Source organism: Mercenaria mercenaria, chromosome 18 (assembly GCF_021730395.1).
Source record: "Mercenaria mercenaria strain notata chromosome 18, MADL_Memer_1, whole genome shotgun sequence".
NCBI lineage: Eukaryota > Metazoa > Mollusca > Bivalvia > Venerida > Veneridae > Mercenaria > Mercenaria mercenaria.
In genome coordinates this window covers 32530633-32545089 of record NC_069378.1, presented here as the reverse complement: position 1 = coordinate 32545089, position 14457 = coordinate 32530633, and the positions used below count along the sequence as shown (strand labels likewise).

General features: G+C 34.1%; 1 protein-coding gene across 1 annotated transcript in view; it reads right to left on the bottom strand.

The window, feature by feature from the left end:
• The window catches only part of LOC123538394 (uncharacterized), a 65213-nt gene extending 50980 nt beyond the window's left edge, over nt 1-14233 (bottom strand). The window contains exon 1 of the mRNA XM_045322473.2: nt 13889-14233. Within this exon, the coding sequence (XP_045178408.2) occupies nt 13889-14149 (261 nt within the window). The 5' untranslated portion in view covers nt 14150-14233. The remainder of the gene's footprint in view (nt 1-13888) is intronic.
• Nucleotides 14234-14457: the final 224 nt, after the last annotated feature.

Here is a 14457-nt window from a genome sequence, read left to right as displayed (position 1 = left end):
AGATGTCTATAGTTAATATGTATTCCATTTATCTTTATTGCACACTTAATGGAAATGTCACAGAATAAATTTAAGTGGTAAATCTTCCAAAAACCAGTAACAAAGTTTACAAAGGTTTTTTACTTACTTTATAGTTAGGTTAAACCATTCAAGCCTTTCTCTTAAAAAATGTCACCAAGAATGTCAACTTATTCATATGAATATGATATTGTGGAGGGTCTTAATATATTAGCTTATATAATCTTGAAACCAAGATCATGTTGTAAACAACATAGTTAAAGGCCTGTTTCAGGCCACATTGTAAACTAATAATTATCAAAAGTCATGTTGTATCGATCAGGTCTTTCATCAATATTTCATTAACAGAAAAGTGCTATTGCAGTTAGTTTAAAGTTTACTAAAACGCATATCCAAAATATACTATCCGGATACTGGTACACTTTCGGAATGTTGTCCGAAAGTAGTTTTTACTCAGTTACATGACCTACTAGGGTAAACCAGAGATAGTTCCTCAAATTTTGATGTTTCTCATCGTAAAAAAATACACCGACTGTCAGCTTTTTTTGAAGGAAATACGGAAAAATTGCATACGACATCGGGAGTAATAAGACTCGTGAAAGGTCATTCTAAACTTACTTTTACTTTCGATATTCATTAAAATTTGTGCATTTTCTAGTTTAAATTACAGTAGAATCAAACTGCATTGATATATACTTGTTATTATACTAAACAACGGTCTAATTTAAATTTTGCACAAAGAAATCTAGGGCACTTTTCACGTGCTTGGTAATCAGCTGGCCGCTTACGCACCCCTTTTTGACATTTCACAGCATCCATACTATTTATCAATTAGTTTTAACACTTCATTGATTCTCATTACCTGTGTGCACTTGCCGTGACGTAATTTGCTGATCAAAAAAATCGTCGAGGCATGTCAACAGGGAAATTACATATACACTACACATGAGGTATCTCACGGGGATGAAATCGCTTACTGATTTAAGACGCCGCGCTTATAATTGAGGCACCACGCGGGATATTTAAGCGCTGCGGGAAGCTGTATTTCGTGTTTTAAGCGCCGCGGTAGCGCGGCGCCTTATGCGGCTGGGGAAGGGCCTGTACATCACGCATCATCTAAGGTTTCTATACTGGCTAGCGTCCTACAACCGGACACTTTTGGAGTATTTTTCACGATAACTCGGGTTATATCTAGTGGTTGAAATTTCACGTGAACAAAGCTAGGTTCTCCTCCTAACTAAAGAGCTTATTTGTTTACTTCTAAAATTAGGTCAAGTACTTTTTCGAGGCCCGCACAAAGGGCCACCGAATCACGTTATTTTAAAGTCTAACAGTACCATGTTTCTGGACAGCGAGTTGTCACTTTATTGATTTTCAATTTACATTCAACATTGAATTAAACTTTATTTTCAACCAATGGAAAGTAGTCCAATAATTGTACGAATTACCTCTTTTGAATCTATAAATTTGATCGTATCTCTCCCAACCAAATCTTTTAAAATTTCACTTTTCGAAGTGAATATTTTGATATGAAAATGTGTTTTGGGGTGTGTAAAAGTCATGCACTAAATTATCAAAGCTGTATTTCCCCGATATAAGTGTTTACTAAACGTCTCGTCTGCTTACCTCAAATTTGCATGGGACCATTAGATTTAATGGCGGGCCCTCATGGAAATACTGCGCATGCGCATCGCACCACTTCAGACTTCCCCAGACATGTAAAATGTATCATTTCTTGTAAAATACTTAAATTTAACTGTTGTAACTTTGCCCTGTTCTTGAAAATCAAGCATCCATTTGATCGTAAACAGATTAACAAGGTTAAAGACAAAAAAAAAAGCGTTTACAGGACTGTCCGGTTTGGTGGTCGCTAGTCAGTACAGGCTCTTATATTACGATGTTGATAAGAACATAAAATGTATTTACTTTCTCTCTGTATTTTCATATCCTTGTACATTGTTACTGTTACAGTAATTGATAACTACGATATGTGGACCGTGTTACCGCCCAATGCGCAGGTGCCCTCGGGACGAATATTTCTATCCGATTCGTAAACACATGACTGATATTATTATTCGGATCATATGCTGTTACAATCAACCCCCATGGTTAGAAAGTGTTGCATAGCCAACGGAACTTTAAGGTATTTGTTTCTTTTTTTATCAGAATTTTGATAAGTATTTTTAAATTAACAAACTATTCATGAACAGAATCATCAAAATTTGTTATATGGCCAGACATGTCGTCATTCTTTTTGTCATACTTTATTGACGTCATTGCTGAATTATGACCCGGCTAATTCGCTCGTAGAGATCAAAACGTTATCACGTCAGTACGACTTTTTATCATAATTATGTTTTTGAAATGTTGTTTACAACCGTTTGGCCCTGGAATAATTCGTATGTAATGGAACAGAAGTAGAATCTCTTGTGTTACAATCGTAGGAGGATAAAATGTATCAGCCAATTATATTTTATCGAATTCATAGGTTGTTTGCTATATCCTCATATAGCAATTAACCCTTAGCCTGCTAAATTCTATAATGGAATGATCCATCATTCAGTTTGGGCAGTACCATTTATCATTTGAAGGGCTGTTCACTGAAAAATTATTAAAATTAAATGAATGGCGAACAGTGCAGACCATGATCAGACTGCACTGATGTGCAGGCTGATCTTGGTCTGCACTGGTCGCAAAGGCGGAAACACCTGCCGCAAGTAGGGCAAAGATTAATGCGAGTCGTGTTAGAATAATTTATAAGTAAGGCCTACTATTAATTGTATATTTTGTATTGCATTTCTCTGAGCTCTTGCTTTAATTTCCAAGAACATGTATCTTTGAATTATTTGATAACCAGAACGATCGTACTTAAGCATCCGGGAATACATTTCATTACTTAGCCAAATAATTATAAACATCATTATGGAAACTTGCCATTTTCTGTTGAAATCATGCGTCATTGATGTTAATACATCAACCGCATAGCCGTATATAACAAGTATAAAGGAAAGTGCGGAAAAAAAAACAAGATCTCATTTGACTGCCAAGATATTTAAGAAGATCAAAGTTTAGTCCATTATTAAGAGAATTGTAGTTACAGACATTTGACTATAACCACATTACGATTGCATGATTATTGCTTAACATCCACTAAGATGTATTTTGACATTCGAATCCCCGTTTGCATGACAATGGTTATTCTCAGTATTTTAATAAGGTGCTCCAATTGCAACCATGTTTCCATATATAAATCACTCTATTTTAATCTTATAATTTTCTCTTATCGACGTTTTTCTCTATTTTTTTCAACTGTCAGGTGTAGGTCTCTACATGACATATTGTTCAAACGTCACATAAAAACGTATGTTTTCTAAGTTAACATCAGTAGTTACTGCATATAAAAGGTCCAATAGGTGGAAACCAAACAAATATGGCCGCTGGAGCACTCTTTTTTTTTTGTACTAAATACTATTGTCATAATTATGCTTGTTTCTGTTAAAACACGCTTACGCTAAAATGATGTCACTTTTGCTTTTATTAAATATCATTACTATAAATAGAAAAAAAGTGTACAGAATCCGTACCAACAACCGGGCGTATGCGCAGTAACCAAAATACTGGCACGCCTCGCGATGTTCCATTTACAACCGATATATATTAACAAGTTAAAGCATAGCAAAAGTTCCTTCTAGGGCACGTCTATATAAATATAAAATGATCATCTTGTAAAATTTTGGTCGCAATGCCTGTTTATACTGTCAAAAGATGTCAGGTAAGTATCTACGCTAGTTATTTAACATAAATTGTTAAATTCAACAACAAATTAAACCTGTTACTACTTTCAGTAGAGTAAATACGGCAATAGACATTGACCGGTCATTCCATTACGATTCGATGCGTGAATTTGTTGCGCATAGTTAGAGGGTCGCAATGGGGTTTGTTTTCACATTTTAACCATGCATTTGAAGGTAACGATAATATTTAGTTTTTTACATTTAAATTTGCTGATATATGTCTATCTGGCCGACTGAATGTACATATGTTATATTCTTCAAGAATGGAGGAACTAAAAGAATCATGCAATCAATCATCCCCGGGTTTAGTCATATGTAATCCATGAAACGCGTTCAGTCAGAGATTCGCCTCAATTAGGAAAGAATAGTTTAACGTCAGAGGTTATTTCTAAGGTCACGGAGTTTAATTGGCCAGCTTGTAATTACGATAGCTTTCGATATCAGTAGCTCAATGAAGTGTGACTTACCGAACTAAAATATTCCATCTCAAGCGATGGAACAACAACTCCGCATTCAGTAGTTACTGGCAACCCTAAACCTGTATTAGCACATCCTCATGTCGAAATAGATTTAATAGTTCCAGTAGGACTTAATACACTAAAAGGAAGCATTATATTGAATTAGTCCAGAATAGTGTTCAATGTTGCTGATGAAATATGGTATATTTAGTTACGTAAGAATATGAAAGTTGCATTGCATCTGAGCCACTTCCATTATGTATTTGATTCGTAGAGAACATACGCCTAATTGCTCATCAGCAGACTTCTGAGGGTGTTGTTCTTCTTCAAATGAGATTATTTTTCTTATGTTACCCTAATGCCTATTTTTTTTTATCTTTGATAAGAAGGCAGTTTATACTTACTGGCTATAAGGCTATACAGTAGTAAATAAATTTGCTATATGTTCTATATAGAATTACCAGCCTTATGTTCTTAAATGACCTATAAACCACCAAAAACACCAAGAAAAGTAGGGGTCATTTATCTTCCACGAGAGATATTTTTGTGTGACAGGTCAGCACTATAGAATATCTTCCAAACTGACAGCTAAAATGTAGGTATGAACACATGAGTAATAAGTATAGGTTAAAGATCATTTATTGAACTTCTAAGCCGAAACGGAGCGTAGCGTAGTGAAGGCAAAACTTAATGCGTTAGAAGTTCAATAAGTGTATCTATAACCTATTTATAATTTAAACGTCCCATTTCATTTAACTAACGTCCCATTTCATTTAACTGACAGGTTAGATCTGATGATGGAGAAGTACATGTTTACTACAACTTTATACAAGGTTATTTTAGTGCCAACCTTTAGCAAAACAGCGGTTGATCCAGTGCTGGAAGATTTTAATTTAGTTATCATAAATACAGAGTGGACGACTAAGTTTTATCGAGTAGTTTGTGGAACACAATTTTATATTCTTATTCAATGGAAATATAATATGCAGGTTTAACTCGTAATGATCTAACAGTACAATTTAAGCAACTACATGTATAAATAAAACAATACATAGTAGAATTTAAGTGCACCCTGGTTTATTTTTAGACCAGTAGAGGTAGTGAAAGGTGCAGCTTGCATTAAAATGAAACTAAAAACTAAAAACTAATTTGATATTTGAGCCGCGCCATTTGAAAACCAACATAGTGGGTTTGCGACCAGCATGGATCCAGACGTCTGGTCAGGATCCATGCTGTTCTCTTTCAAAGCCTATTGGAATTAGAGAAACTGTTAGCGAACAGCATGGATCCTGGCCAGACTGCGCGGATGCGCATGCTGGTCTGGATCCACGCTGGTCGCAAACCCACTTTGTTGGTTTTCTTATGGCACGGCTCATTTATCTATTTGGTCTGTTCATTACACAGACACATTATTTCGTGTATGCAGTCCCTGCTTTGGTAATTGCTCCGCCTCCTAGAATGTGGGAAATCCATAGTAGGCTGAACAATGAATACTTCATGATTAAGGAGGTAGGTTACCTTGTTACCAGGGTAAATTCAAATTAGTTGAACCGCAGTGATTTTTTGTATTTCGTGTAATTTAATGTTTTAACTGCTACAATCTCAGTTCCATTTATCTCTGTCCCTTCAAGTACAATTTTTATCCAGGTTTGAAGTACATGACCCTCTTAAGGTATTTTATATAGAAAGAAGAAGGAAAATACGGATATTTAACACTTTTCAGTGTATTTTGGTTTCTTTGTTATCCGTAGAAGTCTGCATAATTAATAGTTTTACTAGTATGCGCATTAGCTTTCTAATAAAAGCTTAAAATGTATATGTCGCGGGCTCGTGTTTCCATGGTAACGCATTTTCTCTCATTTTTCAACAATTATGTATGAAAACGGGTTTTTCGACGGCTTCAGTGCCATTCTGTTATTGACCAACATGGAATATTTGGGTAATATGATTAGCAAAATACCAAGAACTTTACATAGTACTATGTCTTTCTTAAAGTTTAGAGTAACCATGGCAACAGAGATGTTTAAAATAGCTTGTATGTTGCTTTTTGTCGTAATTTCTTATAAAAAAATATTATATAAAATTATCTTTCTTCTTAATGTAGCTTTAAAACATCTTATTTCTAACGTTAGTAATATTTTCGTATGAATTGCAGTTAATTTAACAAATTTCACAGCTTAAAATACTTACAGCAGTGCCCGTCGTTTGACATTTTTATTGAAAAACCGTTCTGCATGCTGCTATTATTCTCATGGATATTGTTGAAATGAAAATAAAAAGCCGAAGCTGTGTTCCTTAAATAAACCAGTGTCAACGCTTTTGAATTTTACAATTAGACATATAGGTCACGGGCCTCGTTTCCATGGTAACATCAATTTAATTCAAGACACCACAATTTTTTACTGAAATTTGAACAATTTTAGAGCTTAGTTTTAGTATTTAAGTAACAAATTATCAACGGAAACTGGGAAACAGGTATAACAAATCAAACTGCCCAATTTTTATTTGTAAATGACCGTAATAAGTTAACTTTCAGCCAACTATATTCCCAATCACATCAGTTACCATCATCCATTTTCTTACATTCCGCATAACATTTCAATATAATTACATAAAAGAAGCAAAATATTGATCATTTTTCAGAGCAAAAGATTAATAAAAAGTATTTCAGCAAATAATGGCTGTTTAAAAATAGTTCAAATAAAGAAAAAGCACAGAATAACGTACTTTCAAAATGAAAGTTATTAATTTTGCGCGGTAACTGACACGTAACGTCATGACGTCAATGACGTCATTTTAAGGCAACAATGTTTTGAAGCGTTTCTGCGGCAATTCATTCATTATATCTGCATTATTAAACCATTAAACATGAGATCGGAGGCAGGTTGAAGTTTTATTTCCAGATGAATGGATATACAAACACATTTAGTTTGTCGTAAACGTCGCCGTAAATCGTCACGTTAGCTTCCGGTTGGACATGCGCACTTACAAATATCAAGGTAACCTACCTCCTTAAGTGGATCAGATTCTTCAGTTATGAAACAATACGAAAATAAATTGGTTACTTTTTTGAAAATCCCTCGCTTGTCGTTGGATAAAAACGATGTTTGAACTATAGAGTCAGTGTACCTGGTTTCGCACACTTTTTACACACTTCTTGAAATAAACTGAAATATGTGGAAGCAATTTATCATTTTGCATTTTCAGGCAGAAGAATAGATACATGGCTCTTTATTTATGCACTAGGTTATTCTTCATGTGATAACTGCTCACCACTGTTAGCTCTCCAATATAGCCAGAAAATGACCCATTATTCGGACATATTTGTACCCGGTTTCGCACACCGTGACTAAAAATTCTCTAATTCTTTGTACAGTACGGAAATTGGTTGAATCGAAATTGCACAACACTGATACTTCTGTAGAAACTGTATTTTTAGCTGTCATTATCATAATGATGTCGCTATACCATGCACAAGCGAGGTACCCTCAGTGGTGTCTAATTTTATGCTGTCTGGGTGATACTTTTACTACACTTTTATATATCTTTGTCTTTTATCAGGATGCCTGCTTGTCGTTTAGAAAACTATAGGAACATTCAAAAGGAGACCTGGTCCCTTGATTTCACCAGTTTAAATTTCTCTTGGCAAGTATTTCATTACAAGAAACGGAAAATTCTTTGGTGTGCGGAACCGTGAACTGTGCGAAACCGAGTACACTTACTCTAAGGTTTGTTTAAATTTCTATAAATGCAAAGATCTCCTTGAAAATGCTACTAAAATGTCAAGTATAGGTCCACAATCATGTGACAATGAAACAAAAACAGGAACTGGCTTACATAAAACGTAAAAATGCCACTTTAACGGGGGAAAAAAATAAGGATTCCGCCATTATCCGATTACCTAATATTTAGTACCATTGGACCTTTAAATGGTTAAATCATATCTTTGAAATGCGTTTATATGAAATAAAGATAAACTGAAATATGATAATGTAACCAATAACCCCCACAGAGAAATATCTGTGGGACTTATTAATACTGCTTTTAAACACAAGCGTTTTCATATGAAACTATAGATACTGCTACAACATACGGTCAAGACCTTTATGAGACATTAATTTTATTGCAAAGGCAAAAAAAATGTGCTACTTAAATATTTATTTAGTTTACGACTTAGATTTCAACAATAAATGAATCATTAATTTAAACAGTAACAGCTGCATGTTCTAACAACATTTTAATTATTTCTTATTGTTTTTTTGTTCTTTGTGCAAATATAAGACCACGCACAAATAATCTGTTTGTTTACAGTACTACGAGGTTTATTTATTTCGTAGATTACAGGTTGATTTATCTTGTAGATTACAGTGCTAAGCACTGCATTAAATCCTTTAACAGGAAAAGTAAAATGATGCTGTACAAAATTAATGTCAGCAACAATTAAGATATTCATAATGGCAGCAAATAACTGGGTTTTATCTGCCATTTTATGTGAAAATATTAGCACCACTGCCACCTCGCAGCAATAACTTTTATATAACCACTTTTGGGTCCGGCATACGCACACATTTGAAATACCAGGCATGCAAGTTCATGATGCGGTAATTCTAACATATAAACGGTTTGAAAAAAATGGTTTAAATATTTCGATCAAGTTTAGGCTACACGGTTGTAGGATTTTGTTAAGGATATCACGTCTCATGTGTTTCAAAGCAGCTAGAAATTAATTTTAATGGCAGCAAAATCTTTGGGACAGTAGGGTTTCTTTCTGCCCATTCGCAAGTCCACATTATTTTAACGAATTTCAGGGAGTTCTTGCCACCATCTGAGCTATATTCCAGTAATCTTATACAAACCTGAATCTCCACAGAGAAGAATTCTATAAGACTTGTCTTTCATTCCTATCCTTTCCTTATTATATAACAATACTATGCTAACTTGTTAATTGTTAATGTATAAATGTATACTATGTTTTCTTAGGGCTAGCAACAAATGTTTAAACTAAACTAGACCAATAATGTTTACTTCAGTTCAACAGATACAGAAAAAACGACTGCATAATTATTTAGGAGACATCCTGTCGGCCTTCACACCATTTTCACATTTTCTAAAGGAGATTTTGAATTGTAAGGTACCAAACATAATACGATAAAAAGCACCTTTTCTGGGCTTCTCTCTTGCACGCAACATTTAAACAATTGTTTTGGGATGGTGTATTTGAAAAAGTCAAAATCTTAAGATATTAGATGATCTTCAGTTTGGAGGTAAAGAATGTCGGTCGGTACAAATATTGTCAATTGTTTATCTAGGAGAATCTAGGATGAAAGTGTTTAGCCCGCAATGTTAGTGTCTGTAGCTCGATTTAGATTATAAGGATCTTATATGACTGTCTGTGTAAGACAGGGTTTTCCCTAATCCGAAGGTTAGGGTGATATGGAAACACGAGCGCTAGCGAGGTTTTTGATCCACTCTGTCGCGAGGGCTGGTAAAAACACCTGCTTAACTGATGCGCAAGCAATGTTGACAGTTGTTAAAAATGTGAAAGATCTCACAAAGAGCAGGTTTGAAAGAAGAAGAAAAATTGTTACTCTGCTTAGGTTGAAAACGAAAGAAATACCGCAAAGACGGGGTACAGTGGCCAGCCTCTCAACAAATACTTAAGGCTGGGAATGGAAAGATATAATTTTAATAGTATTGTCTGCGTGAATTAGGTACTTGGGTGAATTGATTGCGATCAACATTACCTTAGATATGTTTCATTGTCGTTGTTGCTCTAGAGTTTGTCAGTGTAGGGTGTTTATCATGTGGAAAACACTGTTTTATGTAGTCATAGTTGTTGCAGACACAGCAAGCTGCTGCCTTGTTAATCATGTCAAGTTCCTTGGTTAGGGAGTCTTGCCACGGGCGTCGAACAATTGAACAATATTCTTACTAAGGGACACAGATATTATCAGCCTTAACTCAATTTCCTTATTGTTCGTCTTGGCGTTTCTCGTTATGCAACGGAAGGAAATATTTGCTTTGAAATTATTATTGTTGATTTGAGCTGACTAGAATGGCATGTCAAACGTTTCTAAATTATTGTATGTTATTATTATTGTATGTTTGTTATTGTTATTCAATGTCTTGTCATTCATATTCTAAAAGTCATTATTGTTATTCTATATTTCGTTATTGTTATTGTATCTTTGATATTGTTATTCAATGTCGTGTCATTCATATTCTAAGTCTTACCATTGTTATTGTATATGTCGTTATTCTTATTGTATGTTCGATATTCTTATGGTAAAAGTCGTCATTGTTGTTCAATATCTGACAATTCTATTTCCAAAACGTGTCATTCTTATTCTACGTTATGTGATTGTATTTGTATAGCGTCGCTGTGCTATTTATATCGCGGGAAATCGCACATACAATAAGAATATCAAGCTTACAAAAACAATAATGAATATACAACAACAATAACGTTTTTTACAATAAGAATATCGGACATACAATAAGAATAACGACATATAGAATAACAATGGTAACACTTAGAATATGAATGACAAGACACTGAATAACAATAACGAAATATAGAATAACAATAATGACTTTTACCATAAGAATATCGAACATACAATAAGAATAACGACATATACAATAACAAAGGTAAGACTTAAAATATGAATGACACGACATTGAATAACAATATCAAAGATACAATAACAATAACGAAACACAGAATAACAATAATGACTTTTCCATAAGAATATCGAACATACCATAAGAATAACGACGTATACTATAACAATAGCAAATTTTAGAATATAAATGACACTACATTGAATAACAATAACAAACATACAATAATAATAACATACATATATAATTTAGCAACGTTTGACATGCCATAGACTAGGTTAAATCTTTAGATATTGTCACTCTGAGGTATTAAGCGGCATTGGTGGTTCACGTAGAATGTAGGGCAACATATGTGGCTTCCTTTCCTGGTTATTCGCAACACATCATGCTTACCAGGGTTGTATTCCATGGACAAGTGCTGTTTCCACTGTTCAAGAGCATACAGATCATTATGTAATGTTAGGGAGTCTGATCAAGACTAGACTGTCAAGTAGACAATAGAATGAACTCCTAACAGTCTGGATTTGCTTTTAATTGTATTGTGATCAACCTTACCAAATGCCTTACTAAATCCATAATGATTACATCTGTTTGTTTTACCACTTTCAAGGTTGTCAAAGACTCTTATGTGAAACTGATAAGCTGAGTTTCACGGCTATGCTAGTATTGGCTCCATGAGTTTGGAAACAATGCAGATGACAGCGATTGGCTTGTAGTTACTGGCCTTGGATATATGGGAACGGCGACCCCCACTTCTTCAATCTGGGAAAACTTCCCGCTTCTAGCGATAGGTTAAATATTTTAGTAAAGATTGCTCATATCTCTTTGTTTCGCTTTTTATCTGGATTTATTCATAATCCGGCATGCATATTCAAGTGATTTAACCAATTACTTGTTTAAGTTCTGTTAAATATTTCAGGAAGTATTTGAAATATGGCTCTAAATTTTTGAAACAATGAAACAACATACAAGACAAACTCAAATAATTATGCAAAAAATGAAAAATAATAAAAACTGTCAAGATATTTGATTAAGGCTCTAACCCAGCGATACATCACGTACGTAGGGAATTTACTATGCTTACAAAGTAAATATTTTCATGATCTAACGCTTTTGTTCTATTTCTAACAGCAATGATTGACTTTGTATTAAACGCAATTGGTCACTGAAAGATACTCAATTTAAGCAGCTTGATTAAATAATATCATATACATCATTTTACTTAGTCGCTCTTTTTGTCTATATAAAATAGTAAAAAAAGTGAGCTCGTCTTTTTTCTTTAACAGTTTACGACACTACTCGTCGTGACACGTCATAAATTCTTTAAGGTTTAGGAGTATATCACCAAAACACAGAAATATTTTATAAACGAATAACATCGTTACCAATATTTTACTTAACCATTACATGTTCTGCCGTACTGTCCCGTACTGAAAATATTCTGAAAAAGTTGTCCCCCTTTGAAAATGAATGCCATTTGTAAAGAAATAAAAATAAACAATTGCTGAAAACTGTGTTCAACTTAACTATGTGAAATTTCAACACTCGCATGCGATTGCAAATGAATCAAAACCAACATGTGTAACAGTTCTTTGAAAATGGTGAGTTTTTGAAGGCGTTTGACTGCCCGGAATTGGGTCCCATTTAGGCAGTCCTTTTTTCGGAATTCAATGTTTATATTAGTATACTGACACTTGTTTTGTTGTTTTTGTAATGATAGCGTATATATTACTTATATTACTCTGCATAACAAGTGTCAGTATACTGATACAAGCATTGAATTCCGAAAAAAGAACTGTTTAAACAGGCCCCACTTCCAGACAGTCAAGCGCTTTTAAAAACTCACCATTTTCAAGGAACTGTTACACATGTTTGTTTTGATGCGTTTGTAATAGCGTGCGAGTGTTGAAATTTCACATAACTAAGTGGAACACAGTTTTCTACGATTGTTTATTTTTATTTCTTTACAAATGGCATTCATTTTCAAAGGGGGACAACTTTTTCAGAATATTTTCAGTACGGGACAGTACGGCAGAACATGTAATGGTCAGGTAAAATATTGGTAACGATGTTGTTCGTTTATAAAATATTTCTGTGTTTTGGTGATATACTCCTAAACCTTAAACGATTTTATCGAAATTGTGTAGATCAATGTAAGGTCATAATGACCATTTTGTTTTCAGCTCTACTTATAACCTTGAACGCACGAAGTCTTTAACTAGAGCGCTCTGTATCTTATCTCGAGCGCTCGACGTGTTATTTCCAGCGATGGGCGCTCTTCACTTTTTACATGCGCTGAATACGCTTTAATCTTAAACAAGAAGCTCTATAATAGGGTCCTAAAGCTATGTTAGACATAAGATATTTTATTTCTGTACCACCCGATGAAAGAATTCACATAGAATCATGACAGATCCTTAAGATAATTTATATACTCACGTGTTAAATTTAAAAAAATCGATGAACCGTGAAGTCAGTAGTCCCACAACAGCCGTTTTGCACGAAATTCACGTGCGCGTGTAAGTAACGATTTTCTATGTGAAATTTTATTGTCATTGGAAACATTGATGATTGACTTACTCGAAAAACAGCAAAAAGTTAAAAAAAAAATATTGTCGGCTGCATGGCTCGACTGAACCAAATTCAGCGCGAGCGCGCAATTGGGATGTTATGTACAATGCAACATACTCGCAAAAGATATGGCCAGAATTGCGTGCCAAACGGCTATTGTTGGACTACTGACGATTTTTTAAATTGACACGTAAGTTCTTCAAGTTTAATGTGGTACGAAGAAAATAAGTATATTTAAGTTTTTTTTTTATCAAAATATACCCCAGATATACATTGGATAGTTACTTCTGCTGTCCAGTATATATTAGCCGGAAGCGTAGAATTTAGCATCTAGTCTTACTCAAATTTGATGAACAGAGTTTACTGTAACTCATGACATTTTTTCTTCACAATTGTCAACGTAATACAAGTTTAGGTACTAACCTCACATTCCAGCTGTCCTATTTTCTGTCGTTTCAAATTCAAGGCACGTGAAAGGTTATTTCTCTGCTGAATAAGTATCGCAACTGTTCGATGAATGTCGGTGTCAGGAGTAATTGGTTGTAGTTCTAATTTCGTATCAAAGTTGAAGTTTCTAAACGTAACGTCCTGAATTTCTCCGTAATGAAAATACATCAAAACTCCTAGAAGAGCTATCACCGTTATTAGCAACAAAACACTCGAATTATTTTTTAACCAACCCATCTCATTCTATTTCAGTTCGATATATATTAAAGACAAATCTAATATAAAAGACAAATCTAAAAACTAAAACACTAATCCTTTCATTCGAAGGTCCAGCGTTTCTTTTCCCCAAAAAAGATTTACGTTTAAAGTAACTAATTATGTAAAATTCATTTACTAAAAGATGGCATAAATCTCTCTTACAGTTATAATATTAATTGAATATATTCATGTAATGTTTGTATTAAATGAAAGGGCATTAACTTTCCTTATTTGGCGAGTTTTATCTCCTTATGCCACGATTTTCGGTTTTATTATCAATCCCAGAT